This window comes from Achroia grisella, unplaced genomic scaffold (assembly GCF_030625045.1).
Source record: "Achroia grisella isolate CSIRO2021 unplaced genomic scaffold, CSIRO_AGI_Agris_v1 utg109, whole genome shotgun sequence".
NCBI classification, from domain to species: domain Eukaryota; kingdom Metazoa; phylum Arthropoda; class Insecta; order Lepidoptera; family Pyralidae; genus Achroia; species Achroia grisella.
In genome coordinates, this window is record NW_026712573.1 from 9,837,025 (window position 1) to 9,851,953 (window position 14,929).

General features: G+C 32.4%; 1 protein-coding gene across 1 annotated transcript; it reads left to right on the top strand.

The window, feature by feature from the left end:
- Window positions 1-8,950: 8,950 nt before the first annotated feature.
- On the top strand, window positions 8,951-14,929 carry LOC131844733 (aldo-keto reductase AKR2E4-like). The gene is made up of 7 exons (XM_059193689.1): window positions 8,951-9,056; window positions 10,731-10,826; window positions 11,568-11,735; window positions 12,371-12,487; window positions 12,887-13,054; window positions 14,121-14,330; window positions 14,675-14,929. Exons 1-7 carry the CDS (start codon window positions 9,018-9,020, stop codon window positions 14,816-14,818), a joined length of 942 nt encoding a protein of 313 aa, XP_059049672.1. The 5' UTR covers window positions 8,951-9,017; the 3' UTR covers window positions 14,819-14,929.

Genomic DNA, 14,929 nt, shown 5'->3' on the forward strand with positions numbered 1-14,929 from the left:
ATTGAATTAATTGACTTCACTAACAAAAGATTATCTGATAATACCTATTTAGGTAATATAATTTTGTTTTTATTTTAATAAAATGATATTGATTATATTATATATATTATATTTTTATCACATCAGTCTATAAAAATACAATTATTAAAAGTTTTGTATTGAACATACGGTTTAAAACAACAACTCAAATTATTCACCAAAACTTGCGTAAAGTTCTGTTAGAAATCGCTAACTATATCTCTTTTGTTTGAACATATTTAGATATAAAAATAGCGTGAACAATTGCAGTAGTAAATATTATAGTCATTAGTAAACACATCAGATAGTTGTATTCGTTAGCCAGTGTCGATTAATGGGGTTAAGCGAGATTGTGCGGTTAACCTTTAAAATTGAAGTAATTCACGACTAAATTTTCACTTTTGAATTGTCATTCTTTGTTACCATTTCTTCACCAGACTAGGGAAAGTTATTGTTTGTATATTTTAGATGTGTAGTCATTCTGAGTTAGGCGTTTCCTGTAATTTTTTATTTATATTCGGCTTCTGATCCAATTTGATCTCCTTTTTCTATCTATATTTTTGTATAGATAATGAAACGCGTATATGGTGCACTTTTAGGCTACTAGTGAGTTACATACCATCGCGGCCAATTTACCAGAAATTAACCACGATAGATTTCAAGACAGTACGCAAAAATCTGACAGTCAATGCTACTAATATTACTACCTAGGTTTTCAATACATAATAGTTTTCATAAGTGCTATAAAATCATACCAAAAATCATATAATCACGCTAGAAAAAATAAATAATAATGTAGTTTGAGCTAAGTTTACATTGTCAAGTAGCTGTTACCTGTTGTCTGCTATTCTTGAAATAAATGGACATAGAACATCTATGGCCGACCGTCATACAGTCAATTTAATTCCGTACATCCATAGTATCTATAAAGTGTAGTTGTCAAAAGGTTAAAGGAAAGATATATAATATTAGTATGACTGACCCAGAATCGAACCTCGTTATACAATGGAACGCATTTGCCGCTGCGATTCATTCATCTATTAGTATTTATTGCTCTATAAAAGCGAAAGGAAAAGTGGAGAAATGTTGCAGCTCTTGTGCCAATTCATAAACATCAATGAAGTAATTGCCTAAATTTATCTCACATTATTAGTCACGACGCCGTCAGGTTTCTCACATGGAAAAAGAAAGTATTTTGCATGATTCAGTTGTTTAAATTTGTTTATTTTTGGTTGGTAGGTAACAACAAAGAAAACAATACCTACAAACAATGCTAATTCTATTAACATTTTAAACTAGAAAGTTTTACTCTTTCACCCAAAAACTAATAGCCTGAGTTTGATGAAATTTTGGATACAGTGTCATTAGAATGGCACAAATATATTATAAATACGAAAGTGTCAGTCTGTTTGATACCTTACTTATGACTAAACGGCTGAACAGATTTTAGTAAAATATTTTGTACATAGTGTCACGAGGACGGACATAGGCTGTTTTTATCTTAAAAAAATCACAGATAAATTCGCTCATAGAAGCTAGCATATAATAACCTAGCTGTGCCCTCGGTTTTATCCGTACGAAATATGTGGACTATGGGTTCTCTTGTATATCTAAGCCATTTTATTGTAAGAAAGAGTAACAAACAACCATCTATCCATCTATACCTACTCACAAACTTCTACGTTTATAATATTAGTAAGATATATAGGTTTCTTTATTCAGACCAGGTTACATAAACAATTTATAATTGGTCTTTATCACAACTAGGAACTCTTATTACATTTTATAATGGTCGTGGAATATATATGCATTAGATAATTATTATCAAATGATACCTATATAACACGGTTGTAAACACGTGGAAGAAACCAGTTTTATCATTATCATTTATAACTTCCTTCCTTTATTAATGTATCTATGAAGCTTGGCATTCAAATATTTGAAACATGCAGAAATACATCATATAAATGAAATGAAAGGAATTAGACAGTCTTCATGGTAACGTTATAAGGGTGTCATGGACTTCAATGTAAACATTCTCGTGAAGTCCTCGAGGTCCATTAATATTTAAAATAAGAAATCATAGTAAAATATCAATAGATAGTAAGTTGCACTCACTTTTGTAGATTAAAAAATAAGAAGTCAATATAATCGGTTTGTAAGAGTACAATCCACTTAGAAGTATTTTTTTTTATTTTCATAAAATCAGCTTCACTGTGCACCTTAATAAACAAAGAAAATTAATTCTCCAAATTGGAACAATCTATTTAAAGTTATGTCCTGTTATTTACCTACATATTACTCCTGTTAGTTAGGATATATTACTATAAGTTATAAAAAAAGAACCCCAAAGTGAGGGAGCCGAATTTTAATACAATGAGGTAAACTTTCAACAAAATCTCAGTCTGCATGGCTTCAGGTTAATATTTTTGACGTACGGGTGAAATTACTGTAGGAATATTATGATTTTTATTAAAGTACAAATAATTTTATCGGCTAATAATAAATCATTTTTTTAAATTCCACCAGGTAATTCTACGTTAATCCATTAAAAAAATTAGCGCTTTATAATTATTATATTTTAGATCCTGAATTGTTTTACTTTTATATAACTTATATGTATATATTATAGATTCATAGATTTCTCCAATGAGTTTATAAAGAGCTACAGACCTGGATATCTAATGACAATGCTACGCTTGTTTTAAATTATAGTATTTGACTACAGTAAGCTTATACCGCAAAATAGTCATGATTAGATACCTACATACCTGTATTCTGTAATTTTAACTTACGTGCAGATGAATAATGATTAGGTGGTTCTTATTAAAATAGTTGGGTTTTTCCTTCTGAACAAGAATAAAGTCAACAATGCGTAGGTACATCAAAGTGAAGGGCATTCAAGAATAATTATAATCAATTAAACAATACTGTATACAAGTCTGATTAAAAAAACTATATTGTTTGAATAAATACAGTTTTATACCAACTAAATATAAGATTAATATTTAAAATACTAATATTATAGAATGTGTATGAATGACTGACTAAGTAGGTATATGTCTGTTTTTATTTTGATTTTTTTACGACTGTATGGCTGAAAGGATATTAATGAAAGACGTGAAGAGAGATTTTCATTTATCTCAATAAAATTAACCGATATCTCGGGCGCGAAAGGTCTAGTTCACATATACCTGCAATGGACTCAATTTATTTTTTTATAGCCGTATATAAGTACCTAAGTATTTATATACTATCACTGTATATATTATGAAAATCCAAGTCAATGGATTACACCGATGGGGCAGCAGCGAAGGATGGAATTGAAATGTAAGGTAATTCACTAAAATTTAACCACGAAGGTTTTCAAGTTTTTTTAATTTTTCTCTAATAAGCTGCTAAATTTACATCACAAAGATGCGATAAAAGAATCATTGTAAAATAATAATAACCCAGGAGCAAAGTAATAACACAACTTGTACTAAACAACAGCCAGATGAAACTTACTTAATATAGATACATTGAAAACACCCAGACCTATGAATACAAAAATATTTATATCGTGTGAGAATCAAACCCTCGACCATCGGAAATAATAAAGACGGCTAAACCATTAGATCAGTAAGGTCGTAACAACTTTTATGGTTACGTACAGTGTTTTCAACGTACATTTGGTGACTTTAACAAACCCTATTGGGACCAAACGCTCCATACAACCTACTTTCACTGAATGATCGAATAGCCCATTCGATGCCTAATCGAGAAGTGGAGCACTTGAATCAATTAGAAAACAACATACCGTTTGACTTTGCAAATTATCGTTGATTATACATACATTTAAATGCAAGTCAATAGATGTATCATCAATGCTCATGACCAAAAATAAATATTATTGTCTGCTTTCTCATCAATCAATAAATAATTGTTATAGGTAAATCATTAGAAATCGAACAACGAACTTGCTTAGGTCTCTCGTCATAATAGACCATTTTAACTTACTATTGCAATTCCGGTCAGGCGTTTTCGTAAAAATAAAAATGGACTAAAAACTTAGTCAATTTTTATTTTTCTTGCACCGACACATTTGTAACTTATTAGTGTTACTTTAGTATTTTTTTATGTATAATGACGGAATGTTTTCTGTAATAATCACAGAACAGAGAATTCTGAGTTACTTCCGGAATAGGTGTGCTGGAGAATACCACCGGAGAAATGTTGTATGAAAATGAAATCAGTCAGATGAGGTCACGACTTCACCAGTAAATTACTGCTATGGTTTCTATGACTTGACTGTCTGGACTGGTATAGCATTTTTTTTAAGGTAACTGTACCATTAACTTAATGTTATTGTGTCTATGATCTGACATGGTCTGAAATTGTATGGTATTTTACCCAGGTCTACCTCTATACTTCGGTATACAAGTTAGCATGAGTAACTCTGCCTCAATTATTAACTATATTTCTGTCATAAAGCAATCAGTTTGTAAACTGTGTTATGATTTGGGTGCGGGATGTAAACTGATGTACAGGATACGATATTCGTATTTATTTTCATGTACCTACCTACACATAGGCGATGACTGCAACTTATTTGCCATTCCAGTCATATTAAATAAACATATTGTCAGTAATGAACCACCAATCTCCATAATTAACAATACCTTCCACTCCTATTTCTCTAGTTGCCTGCTACGACATTCTGAACTAAGTATAATTCATTAATTCATATTCAATAATACGAACTAATTTATATGCGGTAGAAGTGGGAGCGAGAGGTATACCAGCGAAATCTTTCTAAAATCTGCGTGATCTTAATTTTTCTGGAACTGCAGTAAGCTTATACCGCAAAACAAAATTGTTTGAAGCTACTTTAACGGGCTCCTACCAGATTTGGTGAAGGTGAGTACCGATGTACGTCGGCAAGGGGCCCCTTAAATCAACATTACACAAGTTTTGGAAATAGCTGAGAGTGAATCCATCTAATTCTAAGATGTTCATCTCCCCAGTCACCAGACTGGTGATACATACATACTGACATATATACTCTATCACGTATCGAATAATCTGATTACATTAAAAACCTAACTTTCCCTAAAAATTACTGAGCAATTTCGAATACTTTATAATTTTCTTTACTAATTACTTCAATCACAAGCTACTCGTCGACACTAGAATTGTCAACATTATAACATGATCGCGACTGCAATTAACACTTTCGATTTGCAAAATGAAGCGTGATACAGCGTTCGAGACATGAACGATTGTATATCACGCGACGTCCTGCAAATTCCAATGACTTATGGTTTAATTTCAGTGTCAAGTCGAACGAGAGCTGATGAGAAAACTGTGTCGCGCCGTAATTCCTGACCATAATCATCATCGTTTATCAACAGACGATCCATATGCTTATTTGTTATTCAAATTCAAATACAAAATATCTTTATTCATGTAGGTCGATTACAGACTCTTATGATATGTCAAAACTACCGTCAGTTCGGAATGATTTCGGGATGAGAAGAACTGAAAAGAAACTCAGCTCGTATTCTTTTCAAATAAATATTATTAATGTTTACAATAATACACATTCATTTTTAAATTCAAACTTGGGATTTAAATTTTTATATTCTATCGTGGTAATATAATAAAAAGTCGAGACCTACTGTACAAAATTGGAGATTAGTAAACTGAGTTTGAGTTTAATACATGGTATACGAAAGCATAACACTGTAGTCCTGACAAATAGCAACGTATGAGAAGTACTACGATATATAAATGATAGTCATTAGCGTCGTGCACTCGTGCCCTAGTGGCTACTCTGCAATTTTTAGGTTATTTATGTTTCCGTCTATTTATATTAACTCACCGTTGATAGAAACACAATAAAAATAAGTTGATGGTAATGCAATGGTGCACTCTTTCTCTTTTCTCTTTACGCTTGCTGGATATCTGTGGAGGATAGGAAGAGCATGAGGTCAGGCAGTTGGCTCATCGTAGCAAATTCGCCAGGAATTTATCATAATGGTTTCCAGGAGGAACCGTATAGAGGCCAACCCGTCAACAATCTCTTTCCCTAAAAATAAAATAACCAGCGAATTGGGAATATGTTAAATGTTAAGTTCACCAATATGATATAATAATATCTGTGAATAGTCCTTTTGGGATAACAGTAGTAAAAGTATGTCAATATCTAGATGCGAAAGAAAAAGTGTCTACTTACACTTATTGTTAAAAACTTGAAAGTCAATAGTGCGTGGTCTTGAATTATTTATTTATTGGTTGTTATCGTTGAAGCATCCACAATTGGGATTTTATAAACAGCAATATCTTATACAATGACACTAATAGCATAATAAATATCCAGTTCTTTATTATTGTTATCCTAAGTTTAAAAGGATTTTAATTAATAGGTAACAATTCCATGTACCTACATATCCTGCGGGTGAAAGATCTTAGCAGAACATTTTGAGTTAAAAAACAAAGAAGATTTACAATGTTTAATGTGATTTGTTACATCTAATATTTCTTAATGTAAGTATATTAACCTCCTGGAAAATGCATTAAGGTACCATTAGCGACTGTTAGCCGTTGTTAAAATCGAATAGCATTTTCATAGCTTACTGTTACACAACTCCGTCGCTTTTCACCAAACCGTCCCTACATTTTGCAGATAGAGCAAAGAAGGTGATTATACATTACTAGCTACTCGCCCCGGCTTCGCACGGGTGTACATGTATTATATAAATAAACCTTCCTCTTGAATCACTCTATCTATTAAAAAAAACACACAAAAAAAATTACACATAAATAAAAAATATTTTTAGTTAACCTGTTACTAATTTCTGTACAACAATAGTAGTACCTATATTTGTAAAAAAGAGCAATAACATAATTTTTTACGGCAATTGTTCAGGAAACTAAAATTTTTATTGTTTATAACAAAAAATATTCCCACAGTTTTATTATTAGATATTTATAATCTTAGGAACCTCTTGGAACAACAATGTAGACATCCGGCTTTTTTACATATAATAGAAACTACGTGGACTGCATTTGCCTACAAGAAAGCGTGTCACTTGTAAATATTTAACTTTACATTGTAACTAAAGTAAATCTCTACATATATACATATAGCATGTTACAAGTTCGAACTAGGTTTAGTTTAGTTTTAGTTTATGAGTTTGCACTTGCCTCGGAGGTAGATATATCGTAATGGTTGTCTTTTAGTATATATTTTTATGGAATTGTATTGGCATACAAGCTGATAAGCGGTAACCGTCGCCTGTACATGAACAGCATTACAGATTCGTGCGTTGCTATTCTAGATTTGTGTCCTAATGGCATCATAAGGCAACTTAATCAAAGCTTACAACGCAATGTGTTCTGTGGCTTAAATGAGTGAGATTTAGGTATCTACGCAGATGTCTTTTAGTAATACATGAAGAGTGTACATTACGTTTCATGTGATTAACGTGGTACCCTTTATCAGAGAGTCACTTTTCCGCGGAACTAAACCGGCTCTACAGAATATATCGTTAATCGTTTTAGATTCATTAAAAAAGTGCATATATGAGTAATAACATATTTGAAGGATTAATAGCTAAAATTCGTATCTACAATATCACAAAATAAAATTTCTTATAACTACAATATATTATGCTCGAACGGAGAACTGAACATAAATCCCAAAGGCCATCATGCCACAAACCGGTATCAAAAATCTAGATCAATGTCAGACTGGTATTAAGAATACAATCGTTAATAGTATAAGATTTTGTCCAACGAAAATCAAAACAGATTAATAAATAATAATAATAAGTGACCCTGGACAATTAACAGACCGCCATCTAGTTCCACGGTAAGCAGAGCTTGTGGTATCAGTGTGTTACAACTGATATAAATATTTAGATATTTTGTAAATACATACTTAATATACATAGAAAACACACCACCAATACGAACATACTCATGAATAAAAATGCTTGAACCGTGCCAGGAATCGAATTCGCGACCATCGGAAGTGAAGCGGTGTGCTAAACCGCTAGACCACCGAAGCCGTACAAGGCCGGATTGTATAATAAATATGTAAAATATACGCCACGACTGTTATCCCAGATGGGCTCGTCACAGGCATTATAAATTGTAGACCTCTTGGTAAACGAAACACTAGAGATGCTCATATTTCGCTGGGTACCATCGCGTATTCGAATACCGGGGCGTGTCGTAGTGTACAGTCGTAGTGTATTCTTATTTTTGATTTAATATCTTAAATAATTTTTCGATAAATTGACACATTATTTTGTAATGTGTCCCAACCCCTTTATTACAAACTAAACAAAACAATTCTTAAAGATAATAGACAATCAAATAATTACCAACTTTGTAAGTTAAAATGTATGATTTTATAAACATAATTATACAAAAGAAATACCTATCTACTAACTATTATAAAACCACAACAAAATTGTTTTCTAATGCAAAAGTTTTTCATATTGTGCTATTTCAATTAGAAATACTATATTAATGCATCGTAATTAAGAATAAGAAACAAAAATAATACTTCACAATTAAATTTAATTAAATACGTATTATCACAGATAATATGTATAATTATTGCGGAAAGTCAGCATAATTTATACTTTAAGTACATTAAGAATTTTGCCAAAATGAATTCTGGATTCTAAAATTCTTACTATTTAGAATTAAATCACAATCACTATAATAGAATTTGTCATTAAAGAATTTTTTTCTAAGAATCAATCACATTATCATTAGCGTAAGTTAAATAATATTATGCCATACAACTTTTATAAAGCAGAGTCGAGTGTCAATGACTTAGCTAAAACCGGCTTGTGTGCTTAACTTACACGTACGAGCCTACACACTATTATCAGCTCAGTTAATGCAGTATAGTATTATTTTTAAAGACATATAGGATCGCTGGAAGGACCTCAGTGAGATTGAATAGTAATCAGTTCAATAGTGAGATCTGTACAGGCAACATGTTACTTGTACAAGCAATTTATTTATGCGGGATCAATGTGAGTATAGATGTATTGTTTTGTTTTAATAAATAGAATAATGAATACATAATTTAGTAATAATAATAATTGTTTTAACAATAAAATTTAGATATTTAAATTCTTTATTCTTATTTTATTGTTTATATTTAAAAAATCTTATACCTGTATAATATATATTTAAAAATAGGAACAATCACTTGACTATTCTGTTTCACTAAAATATTCACATTCCGAATGTGTCGGTAGAATTAAAAAGAAAATATTAATTTTCATTAATTATTTCATTAGATCCATGCTCAACATTGGGAATTTATTTATTTGGGCAGTTTTTATTGAGACAAACTAACTACAAAGTCGTCTACATGGTTACGTCAATCTTACTATGTCAGCCAGTTTCCTTTGTAAACTGCATGTTTGATGGGTGAGATATGGCAGTTAAATTATTGAGTACGGATGCATAACAACTTAGTCCATAGGAAAGCATGAGGAATGGCATAATTTGATGACGTGTTATCACTTCTCTTTATATATATATAGGCCATAATTGCGTGTTAACATAAGAACCGTCAGTTTATTTGCTATTTCAGGTACAAAATAAAAATAGAATAAGGTTCAAGGTTCATTTTATTGTTGAACAAAAAAGATTATCGAATCTGCAACGGTTTTACAGTGTTGTAACTTCTTTTATTAAGAAATCACATTTAAATAAAATTACCATAAAAACTAAAGTTGAGTTATTTAGTAGACATTGGTGAGTGAAAGTGTTTGCTGCAAGCAAGTTTGTGTGCAAATTTTTGTTTCTTTTTTATACCTAATACGGAGAGCGATAGAATAGCGGCCCACATTATGGAAAGTAGCACCGTTTATAATGAACAGCATCATCGATCATCACAAACGTTTATTGTGCGTAATGTTTTTATGTATTTCGAATGGTAAACAAGGTGGCGGCGCACCTGATGGGTACGTGGTAACAACCCTACGTATCCATTTCGGAGGACTAAGATCTCATGCTTCTTATCCTGTAATTTCACTGCTTTTCAACCGAATCACACCTTACAAAGGAAGTTGCTTTGCAAATGAAATAGGTAGATAAAGGTACACAAGTAAACGACTTTTTACAGAGGGTAAGGGGATTGTTAGTAATGTGGATTGATGAGCTCATTGCTAGCAATGTACCATGTCTGGTTGCCCCTGCAAACGACGGGCTAACTGACCTGACCTTATGTTCATCTTATCATCTCCACTGTTGCTCCGCCAGCGTAAACCGTTAGCGCAGGCGGGTGTTTTAATTATTATTATTATACCGTGACTGAATATCGTTACAATGTAGCTAACTACTTTATAAAAACCAGCCTAACTACTCTTGAAAAACTTAAGAGAAATGACGTCATAGTATATAGGTATACAATAAAATTCCGTGATGTTCGATGACGCTGCTGGTTATAATTATAGGACAATTATCCTATGTTTGTATGAATAAAGAGAATAGATAAGTACTATAAATACACAAAACATACAGTTTATGTTGTGATTTTCTATGCATTTTTTTGTTCTTTTTTGATTTGTCAAATCCAATGACAGGAATCGTGCGTTCGACTTCCGTACAGTACAAAAAATTATGTCGACAACTGACTTTTTGTATTGTCTCGATTAATTATGTCTACCAATTGTTTTTTTTTCTATCTTTTTCAGTTTGCACTAGCCACCGAGGCCCCATATTTAGACCTGAATGATGGGAATAAGATTCCTACTGTGGCTTTAGGTACAGGAAGAGGAACCGCGCATGGCGTAAGTAGTCTTTATTTTTTAAAAATTATTTTGTTATGCATCAGAATAACATATATGCTATATTTTTTATTGAAATTTAGCGCAGGTGATACTGCGGGCACACCTAGTATATAATAAAATAATACCAGGAGAAAACTGTCTATTTATTTATTAAATTAATCAAATATTTTAAATATTATTTTTGTTTAATAATACGTTTGGTCGCTTCATGACCATCAGTGACGGCCTCAGTGATCTAGCGGTTAAGCACACCGTCTTACTTTCGATGGTTGCGGGTTCGATTCCTCTCACAGTAAAAAACATTTATATTCATGAGTATGATGGCTTGTATAGGTCTGGGTGTTTTTTTTTATATATAATATGTATGTATTTACGAAAAACAATTATTTATGTATTTGCATGTATTAATGTTTAATCATTTATTAATGACTGGCGACTAGTCTCAGTTCCGCAGTGATGCATTACAAATCTTTGGATATCTCGATTGTTTGTTGTTCTATACAATAATATCTCTTGATCTTTCAACATCTTCTTGTTCTATACAATAACACGCATGTAATATACATATAAACCTTCCCCTTGAATCACTCTATTTCTGAAATCGAGTATTTTAATGCAGTTTTAGCATTACAAGATTAATTATATTTTCAGCAATATAGGATTAAAGCAATACAGCTTATATATTTTAAATTCAGTAATTAAAAAATATAAGAGTACAGATTTATTAACAATTGATTGCAGTCGTCTGTCGACGAGGTTCGGGATGCTGTGTTATGGGCAATAGAAGAAGGATACCGTCATATTGATACTGCGGTATTGTACGAGGACGAGGTACAAGTAGGCCAAGGTGTTGCAGATGCCATCGCCAAGGGGCTGGTTACAAGAGAACAAGTATTTATTACGACAAAAGTATGTATATACTATTAGTTGAACAAATAAATTAAATGAGGTTTTTAACATTATTGAAAGCCTCGCTGGTGCAGTAGTTTGGTACACCGCCTACTGATAGTCGCGGGTTCGATTCCTCGCGCGTTTTAAACATTTCTATTCATTACTATTATTGTTTCTTTTGGTGGGTGGGCGTTTTCTATGCATATTATGTATTTTTTGTAAATATTATAAAGAAAATTAATCCAAGTATTTAATCTCTTGTCTAGTACCCACAACACAAGCTCTGTTTAGCTTGAGTGAATTGTCTTAAGATATTATTATTATCTTCATGTTAGAATCTAATATTTTTGTTTATGTAATTGAAATTGCAAGCGTACTGATGGCCCACTTGATGGTAAGTGGTTACCGCCAACGAGGCCCATAGAACTATCGTGGTTAATTTGTAGTCTAATTATATATATAGGTACTTCTTGCTTATCCTGTAATGCTCCACTAGTGTGCATATACCGCAATGGCTATGGTGGTGCATATTTATATGTTGCTTTCAATTTTATTTATTAAAAAAACCGCTACAATAGATTAAATTTCATGGAAATAAGCAGTTAGAGGTAACACTGTGTGTTAAAATTGTATTTTTTCTCTCTATTTTTCAGCTGCCAAATGACAAGCATGCTCGGGAACAAGTAGTGCCCACTCTTAAAGAGTCACTGGCCAAGCTTGGCGTGGATTACGTAGACCTGTTTCTTATACACTTTCCTCTGGCTACAAAGGTAGGTACATCATTAAAAAGTTAGAATCTATTAGCTGTATTCTGCGAATTCCCCTGCTTTTGTTCAAATAAAAAAAATTGTCTATGTCAACGGAATACAGTCTATTGACGGCCTCGGTGGTCAAGCACTTTAGCATATCGCCTAAGTTCCGATGGTGGCCGGTTAGATTCCTCGCACGGTACAAATCTTTGTATTCATGAGTATGATTGTATGTATCAGGCTGGGTTTTTGTATGCAGAATTATGTAATAAAAATTTCTATATTTTTATATCAGTTGTCTAGTCTTGTCAAGTGTTATCTTCGCTATGATGTGGACTGTACAAAATGCCACTGATTACCGCATCTGTAATATAATTGTGAAGGTAACCTATATCCAAAAATAATAAATCATTCTTCCAGAGTGACGGCTCTCCAGATGACATAGATTATTTGGAAACTTGGAGAGGCATGGAAGACGCGAAGCAGCTAGGTCTCGTAAAATCTATTGGAGTTTCAAACTTCAATATCGAACAGATAGACAGAGTGTTAGCTGAAGGCAAGGTTAAACCGGCTGTAAATCAGATTGAGGTAATATATTTAAGTACAATCTAAAATCATTGCGTAAACTAGGTAATTTACTCGGTAGTAAATATTTACAAAGTCTACCTTGGTAGATAGACTTTGTAAAAAGTCATCTGAGTACTATATACTGGGTACTTTACTAGGTTTTGAGTATGTTCTTAGAACCTACTGAAATACCCACTTCGGTCGCACAAGCAACTTGCATACCAAACTATTTTTCGGTTAAGATTAATTTTGGTTAAATTATATGATATGGAGGCATAACATCTAATAACGCCATTGCTAGCAAGGCACCATGTCAGGTTGACTTCCACGCTGTATCCTTTGAAAGCATCGTTATAATTCTAGTAAATTTTCCACGATGGCCTAACTGGTCGGATCACATCTGCATCTTATCATCCTCCATTGCTATCCCGTCCTATCCCATATGTCAGTGTAAACCGTTAGCAATGGCAAGTGGACCATTACATTATCATCCATTAAAAAAAACGGTTACCACTATAAGGTGGACGTCAACTTGTTTGCCATTATAATTACACAAAAAAATAGACTGAGAGCTCGTGACGTAACTGTCTAGCTGCTAGTCTAGATATTAATTTAGTACTGAATCTAAGCATAGAAAGTATAATTACTATAAGGCACCACGCATCAGATCTAATTTAGATTAATATGACATCATATTAAAATTTAATATCGTATTTTTTTATCATCATCATCATCTATATCATATATCATGATCATTCTATGAAAAGTAGGAGAAAAATTACAGGTGTTTTCAATGAACACAAGTGCCTAAAAGGTCTGAGGTACAGAACAAACCATAGTACATTAGTTCATTCATAATTTAAGAGCCACGCTCTTGTCGGTAGAGTTCTTATCACTTTCCACGATTTGTTGTGATGTTGATGCGACTGTTATATGAAGCAAATATCTTTCTTATCGCAACCAATATGCACTACGCATATATAAACTATATTCTATGATATGCAGATTATCTCTCAATTAGGCGCATATCTACAGGCCACCGTTACTATGACTCAGAAGGTTTAACATCCCTTCAAACATTTTTCAGGTACACCCAGCACATACAAATGAAGAATTAGTGATCCATTGTCAAAATAAAGGTATTACTGTTATGGCATACAGTCCGTTTGGGTTCTTGGTGCCTAGACGTTATGCTGGTGCATCACCACCACCACCACCACAGATCGACAATCCCACTTTGGTGAAAATTGGAGAAAAGTACGGCAAGAGTACTGGACAGGTTGTATTGAGATATTTGGTAAGTTTCACAGAAACTGATATTGATACTTACTAGAGATAATAGAAACAGAAAGAAAGAAAGAGAAAAGATTGAGAGGGATGTTTGCGTCATGATTAAGATTCCGTTACTTGGGTATTATTATTATTATTTGGTTATTAGTTGTTCAGTTATTTTCATATGATAACGTTACAAAGACATATCTATTCTGAATGCAACTATTTGCTCATTTTCTGACTTAATTTTCGCGAAAAGAATTTAATTATGTTAATTAAACACTTTTAGATCTTTAAATTCATTGTACAAATAATATAATCTTTTTATTATGTTTCTTTTTATATATTCATTTTATATTGCTTTTTCAGATCGACCGCGGCCTAATTATAGTTCCAAAATCAACAAACAAACAGCGTATAGCACAGAATATTAATTTGTTTGATTTCAAACTAACGCAGGAGGAAGTTGCCACTATCAACAAATTTAATAAAAATAGAAGTGTATTTGAATGATTTTTCAGATCGGAAATATCTTTACTTAATTTTGTATACATACAAAACTAAGTGTAACAACAATTGTAAAATTTATGCTTGTCTGTACTTATACAGTTATATTATCGTAAA